This window comes from Arachis ipaensis, chromosome B2 (assembly GCF_059453495.1).
Source record: "Arachis ipaensis isolate K30076 ecotype BB chromosome B2, ASM5945349v1, whole genome shotgun sequence".
NCBI lineage: Eukaryota > Viridiplantae > Streptophyta > Magnoliopsida > Fabales > Fabaceae > Arachis > Arachis ipaensis.
In genome coordinates, this window is record NC_142437.1 from 110,096,159 (window position 1) to 110,104,013 (window position 7,855).

Below are 7,855 nucleotides of genomic sequence, written 5' to 3' on the forward strand. Positions count from 1 at the left end.
ACACTTAATTTAAAGATAAATTAAAGTGTTAGAGAACAACTATATACCAATCATATAAGGGTGATAAAATAGGAATTTGCAAAATATTTTAGATAAAGTTCACTAATTTAATTTCCAAGATCTATAACCTGAAATCTAGTTTAAACAAAAATGAGATTGGTATAAGCTAAAATGACTTGACACTTTGATCAATCTCACATTAATATTAAGTTGCTACCAATAAGAGATTACTCATTATTATATATGTATTATATATTTTATGCCCTCGTGCTTAAATCATAATCACTATATAGGGAGACTTTTGCTTGAGAAATAACTTGATAATGCTTTGAATGATATATTGAGCTTCACTCTTACTCCAAAACCCAATAACCAAGCTATGTATGTATGTATGTATGTATGTATGTTCTCACGCATCAAAATTCATACTCTTTCTTTCCCATATATTTTAATCAGTTAGTATATGTGCCATTCATTCGTTCCCCAAACCATGATCATCAAATTAAAGATGGTGCCTCAAGGAGGAAAGTTTCCTATGAGCACAATTTGTGTTCTCTTGTTCATTGCCATATTCTATGTGCAAAGACTTAGCTTCCTCTATTCCACCACCACCTTCAATATTTTCAATAATTCCAAGCCTTGCCCAACATTAAACAATACCAAACATGGATCTGGTAAGTTTAGATTATTGAGTTATGTGACAATTAAATATATAATCATCATTCTTTAATTTGCTATGTTGTCTAAAAATTCTTTTATTAAGAGAAACATATTGCAAGGCAGAAGAAAAACATATATATTATTAGAGAAACACAGACTTGTCTAGAGAAGAGACAAATATAATAAAATGCTTCTTATTTTAATTTTTTTCCCCTTCCTATATTTTCCATATATCCAAAAATGCAGCATAGATATTTTGTTATTCTCTATATATATCTTAGTATTATTGTATTGTGTTATGAAACAATTATTCTCTATCCAATATAAAGAAACACAAAGAAACCAAGTAACCAAGTATCTTTTTTTTATCCCCCTTCAAAGAACAAGAATAAAAATTGAATTATATATAGTAATATAGACCACATTAACTAAAAATACACTATTGATATATAATGACTTAATTTATTTTCTTATGAAAATAATTTATTTTCTTATGAAAATGATCCCAATGCAATTAGTAGAAGTATATATACATGTATAAAAGGATTTTTCTTTATTTGTTTGTTTGGTTCCTAACAAGTTGATGAGTTCATGAATTGAATTAAATCATGGATGATATTGGTGCTTGTCCAACAGATGGTGATAAACTTACACAAAAGGAAGTAATAAATGTGACATGGATTAATGACATATTTGATTTAGAAGAGGAAGAGGAGGAGGAGGAGTGCAACTTTGCAAATGGAAAATGGGTGTTTAACAATTCAATAAAGCCTTTGTACACAGACAAAAGTTGTCCTTACATAAGTAGACCTTTTTCATGTGTCAAGAATGGAAGGGTAGATTCTCACTACATCAATTGGGAATGGCAGCCACAACATTGCACTTTACCACAGTAAATCTCACTTTAACAGCCTTACATAATGTGATTACTTAAATAAATAAGACTAAACTATAATTTCTACTTATAAAACTTTAAAACCCTGACAAATTTGATCATAAATGCATAAAATTAGTTTTATACTCACGAAAGATTATTTTTATATAATAAAAGTATAAACGTTAATTTTATTTATGTGTAAAATTGTCAATATTCTGAATTTTTATAGGTAAAAATAAAAATTTTGTCTTTCATAAATACAAAATTAATTTCATTTATTCATTAATAAATTTATCAACATCTGAATTTTTATAGATAGAAATAGTAGTTTATTCAAAAAATAAATAAAAAGATCATTTTTTAACTAAAAAAAGTTTTTTTTTACATATTTGCATAATTTTTTTAAGATAACTAGAATTAAAAAATTTATATTTGACTAATAGAAAAACAATTAATTCACAACTTTTTCCATCATATAAAAAAATATTAGGTTGTAAATTTTTTTTTTTTTTTGGTTCAAAAACCATGTCTTTTAAGAAAATAAAATTCAAACGCGTCTTTTTATTAATCTTAAGGTCATTTTAATTATATTTTTGTGGATGATGTGTTTTTGTTAGATTTGATCCGAAGCTAGCTCTAAAGAAGCTTCAAGGAAAGAGGTTGCTATTTGTAGGGGATTCACTTCAACAAAACCAATGGGAATCTTTTATTTGTATGGTTGAATGGATCATACCTGAAGACCAAAAATCTATGAAACGTAGAAATGTTCATTCAGTCTTCCAAGCCAAGGTATGTATTGATACAATTCTTTTGGAACAATGATGCAGTGAAAAGTTGGATACAGTAGAGTACATAATTTGCACTTCAAGCACATGCTATTCTAAGTAAAAGAGCCTCGACTTAAACTCTAAAGTAATCTCTGAAATTTATGAAATGCACCGATTTAGTCCTTAATTTTTCAATTGCATTATTTATATTCTCGAGATTGAAAAAAATGCACCTATTTAGTCCCTTCCTGTTTTTCCGTTCAAATTGCTTTTCAACGGCAGTGATGTAGCAATAGATTGCCACGCTGGAGTGTCTAACGGTACATGATATGGTAATTGAAAGTGTTTAATTCAATGTGGTCCCTAAACCCCTTTTTAATTCTAACTGCAGAAGTAGCGCACCACTTCTTCTTCTTTCCTGTTCGTTTTTACTCACTGCATGGGTACAAAAACCATTTGATTCGACCTTATTTTTCTTCTGGTTCATCACCAATTTTCGGTTACTTACCAAAAACAAACTTCAATTTTCAAGTCCTCGTGAATTCTGAGCCATCTGGATATTCTTACTTCCCTGGAAAAGGTAACCTTTTTTCTTCTTTTTTGTTGTTTCAATCCCAAATTCTTCAATGGCATAAGTTATTAAGAAAAGAGAGAACAGCAGAACTCGCATGAGCGATTTCCCAAGAGATCTGCTAAAAAGGTTCATGTCCGTGAATCATTATTACTATCATGAGCTACAACAACAACAACATCGGCATGGTGATGGAGATGCAGAACAAGAGATTGAGCTGAGTCTTAGTCTTTCAATGAACAGTCGTTTTGGTGTGGACCCAACAACAAGAAGATCAAGAAAACAACATCAATACCCGAATTCTCATTCTCAAAGTCCCTCATCAGAGATGAAGATAATAATAACAACAATAATAATAATCAAGATATTGGGGTTACTCTAACAACATGCTAATGCCTTGCACAACGAATCTGATAAGAACATGTTCCCTTCCAACGGAGACAGAGGAGGAGTGCAGGAAGAGGAAGGATTTGCAGACGCTGAGGAGGTTGGAAGCAAAAAGAAAGCGCTCTGAGAAGCAGCAGAGGAACATAAAGGCCATGAGGAAAAAGAGTAACCGTTCTTCTTCTTCTTTCTCTGAAAATATTGCTGCTTTTGTTGATGGAAACAATAACAACCTGGTAGACGACTTTGAATGAATTTAGTAGTTTGGGGAGAACGACGTCGTTGAGTACTAGCGTGACAATTCATTGCCACATTACTGTTGCCGGAAAACAGTTTGAACGGAAAACAGGAAGGGACCAAATAGGTGTATATTTTTTAATTTCGAAAACATAAATAGTGTAATTAAAAAATCAGGGATTAAATCGGTGCATTTTGTGAGTCTCATAGACTACTTTGGGATTTAACTCAAAATAATCGTGCACATAAACAAAAACATATATATGTTGTATTGGGTATTATATATTATTTTTAAAATAATTAAGGAATCATCTAACTACAAGAAAATGTGTAAAATTGTGATCTATAGTAAACAAAAATATTTGTATACACAAACAATCAATATCTTATTATATATCAATTATCTTACACCATTTGTCATCTTTAGAAAAAAAAGAAAAAAAAAAAGAAAAAAGAAGGTAATTAAAATCCGAAAGCTTTACTTATGATTTCTAAATGAGCAAAGACATGTCTAAAATGTATGTATGTACAAATATTGGGAAAAGATATATAAAATATATGTTATAAATATTAGGGTTTAAAGAAGAGAAATCAGAGAAGAGAAAAGAGAAAATAAGAAAGGTTTGATCATGTTAAATGTATTATGCTTAGTAATCATGTTATGAATATACTAATTAAAAATTAGTTATTAATTAATTATTACATATGCAAATACATATTTAATATTTGAAAAAGTTTGATTAGTAGTTTATTGCAATGTTGATTATTCTATTATGATAGAGTTAGTTATTTTAATAATTAATTATTTAGTTAAAAAGATATATAAATTAGCTATAAATATACATTAGTGACTGACTTTAAATATACATTAAATATTTTTTTATATGTTTAATTATTTTGTCGGTCCCTATAACTTTATCGAATTTTTAATTAGGTCTCTATATTTTTTTTAATTAGATCCCTATAGCATATCAAATTTTGTAATTAAGTCCATATCGTGATAAAAATATTGGAATTAACATAATATTCTGTTAAACAAAATAAATATGCCTAACACTTGAATGAATATTCTATTTACAGAATATTCAGTTGATTCTAATATTTTTGTGACGGCAAAGACTTAATTACAAAATTTGATATAGTACAGGGATTCAATTGAAAAAAAAAAGTATAAAGACCTAATTGAAAATTCGATAAAACTGCATCGAGCAGCAAAATAATTAAACCTTTTTCATATGCATATAGAGCATCTAAAAGATATTAATAATGTTAGGTAAACAAATTATTTTTATAATAAGTTTAATCAAGTTTTTTTTTATATCTCTCTTTCTTTTTTTTTTTCTTTTTTTTTAACTAAAATTTTTACTTATCAATCTATAAACTATTAGACCAACTTAATTGAATTTATTTACTAAAATAATTTGATCATATAGAATTACCAAAAAGTTATTTATAGCCAAAAATTAATAAACCTTTTTTATAGTTAACTCAATTAAATTACATTTATAGCTAATGCAATCACTTCAAATCTTAAATTTTGATTATAATTCAGGCTTTCACTACAATACATTTTATAACAATGCCTATATATATAGTCTGTGGGTGTAAAAAATCTAACCTAATGATTCTCTTTTGATTTTGTGCATAATTTATGTAGGAATACAATGCCAGCATAGAATTCTATTGGGCCCCAATGCTTGTGGAATCCAACACTGAGTTCTTTGTTGTAAGAGATCCCCTAAAGAAGATAGTGAAAGTTGATTCAATCATGGAACGTGCCAAAAACTGGACAGGAGTGGACATACTTGTCTTCAATTCCTATGTTTGGTGGATGAACCCTCCTGTCATTAAAACGCTGTAATCTTCTTGTCTCAACCTTTCACTTATTCGTAGTCTATTAGGTAGTATTTGGTGGAGAGACAGAAACAGAAAGACTGAGATTGAGAGACAAAAACTAAGAGACAGAGATTGAAATAAATTTTAATATTCTATGTTTGATGCAAAATAGAACACAAAAATTGAAACAAGAATGAAACTCTAATTTAATTTGCACAAAGGGTAAAATTGAAATTAATTAATTAAAATGAGGATATTTTAGGTATAAAATGTTATTAAAGTTTCAGTCTCATTCTCTAAAAATTTTAATCCCCTGTGTCCCCACTTTTTGGAGGTACTGAAATACTAAAATTTTAGAGACAGAGACATAAAATTTAGTACCAGTCTCTGAACCAACAAACATGATATTGAGTTTCAATCTCTCAGTTTGTGTCTCAGTACCTCAAAACAAATGCTACCTAAGTTGCATTTTGTTTTTTAGACTGAAACTAAAATTGGAGAATATCTTATTTAGTGATCAGAAATTAAAATTAAAATTTTAGTTTTAGGATATAAAATTTTAGTCTTTTTAATACCTCTAGAAAATAAAAATATGAGAGACTAAATTTTTTAAAGACGGAAATTGAAACTTTAATAATATTTGAGTTTAAAAATACTCTTATTTAACATCTTAAATTTTATATCTACCCCTCCGTCTTCACACTATAAGAGAAAAAGTCTGTCACTATACTTTTTTTTTGTCACGCTTTAAAAGCGTGGCCAAAAAGTGTCAATGGCCACGTTTTTATAAGAGTGGCAATTGATTAGAAATTTGGCCATATTTTTTCTTAAAGCGTGGCCAAAAGGGGTCATAACTTATCATAACCAAGTTCCTTGTTATAACCTTCAAATGACGTCGTTTAATGCCTTCTTTAGCGTCAAAACGCGTATAACTGTTGTTTTAATATGTCTAGCGTGGCAAGACTTGAACCACATCACTAGCAACATTGAGCTTTGATGACAAAAAATACATGAGAGATTATATTAGTGTATTTTTTTAATCTAAGAGACCAAATTATAACAATTAAAAAATTAAGAACTAAATTAATACAACTTGCAAGTCTCAAAGACCAAAATGAAACTTAACTTGAAGTTGTTATAAGCTAATTGTGTTGTCTAAATCGTTGTGTTCAAATAGTGAACTTAAATTCAAGAGAAACAATAATTTTTTGCAATAATTGACCAACACATCAATTTTCTTATATTCTATTAATTTTTGAACATACTACACATAAATCAATATAATTTTCATCTACATTACATAGAATATGTATACATAGATTGATAAGAAGCATAAATACATAGATAATTATATTTTGCACACCCTTTATAATGTTGGCAAAGAAACTGTTGACAACATAAGAAAGCTAGCAATAAAATACCTAAAACATTTGATCTTCGATTTAAAGAAAAAGAAAATGATATCTAACATCTTGATCAATTTGCAGATGGGGTTCATTTGGAAATGGGGATGATGGGTATGAAGAATTGGATGCAAAAATTGCTTACAACTTAGGTTTGAGGACATGGGCAAATTGGATTGACTCAACTATAAATCCAAACAAAACCAGGGTCTTCTTCACAACTATGTCCCCTATACACACAAGGTCTCTCAATAAAACTTTAAGCTTCTTCTTTCTTTATCTATATATAAGTAACTACTTTATTTTCAAGTCAATTGAATCTTGAACTACCGTTTCCAAAATCCTGGAGTGAATTATAAAATTATGTTCAGAAGAACAAAAATTCAAGGAATATATTAAAGACTTAATTTTTTAGAAAATCTTATTTAAAAGGTGAATAATTTTGTCAATTGTATGATCTTCTTGGGTTATTTTTATTAAATATTTGAACTTTTGTTTTTCTATGAATAAATTTGTTAGCAACATAATCTTTCAAATATTCTTTTACTCAAAATATTATGCATTCAAGTTTTGATTTAAAAAAAAAAAAAAAGTTCATTACACAACTATCCCTCCTTAAAAATGTTCGAATGAAAAAATCACACCTAAAAATGTAATATATAAATAGTTTAATTTAATAAATACATGGTCACTAATTTCTTTGTGGCTTGAATCTTAAAATTTTTTGTGCCATATTTAATTTGTCAGAAGCTCAGATTGGGGCAAGAAGGATGATATGAAGTGTTTGAATGAGACAAAGCCAGTAACGAAGAAGAATCATTGGGGAAGTGGTTCAGATAAGGGGATGATGAGTGTAGTGGCGAAGGTGGTGAAGAAGATGAAAGTTGCAGTTACTTTTATTAACATAACACAAATTTCAGAGTATAGGATTGATGCTCATTCCTCAGTTTACACTGAAACTTGGGGGAGATTGTTGACTAAGGAGGAAAAATCTAACCCACAAAATGCAGATTGTGTGCATTGGTGTTTGCCTGGACTTCCAGATACTTGGAATACAATATTTTTAACAATGTTGTGAAAAAAAATATTTATCTAAAAAATTTAACAAGTTAGATTGTGA

General features: G+C 28.6%; 1 protein-coding gene and 1 pseudogene across 1 annotated transcript; both read left to right on the plus strand.

Moving 5' to 3' along the window:
* Positions 1 to 345: 345 nt before the first annotated feature.
* Positions 346 to 7,855, plus strand: LOC107625771 (protein trichome birefringence-like 3). Its single transcript, XM_016328477.3, has 6 exons — positions 346 to 674; positions 1,297 to 1,552; positions 2,155 to 2,326; positions 5,154 to 5,353; positions 6,820 to 6,978; positions 7,483 to 7,855. Exons 1-6 carry the CDS (start codon positions 464 to 466, stop codon positions 7,811 to 7,813), a joined length of 1,329 nt encoding a protein of 442 aa, XP_016183963.1. The 5' UTR covers positions 346 to 463; the 3' UTR covers positions 7,814 to 7,855.
* On the plus strand, positions 2,931 to 3,652 carry LOC148575197 (uncharacterized; annotated as a pseudogene).

Coding starts and splice junctions, on each gene's coding strand:
- LOC107625771 (XM_016328477.3), top strand. CDS start 464: ATGTGCCATTCATTCGTTCCCCAAACCATGATCATCAAATTAAAGATG. Junction 5,354..6,819: donor CCTCCTGTCATTAAAACGCT/GTAATCTTCTTG, acceptor ATCAATTTGCAG/ATGGGGTTCATTTGGAAATG. Junction 6,979..7,482: donor ATGTCCCCTATACACACAAG/GTCTCTCAATAA, acceptor TTAATTTGTCAG/AAGCTCAGATTGGGGCAAGA.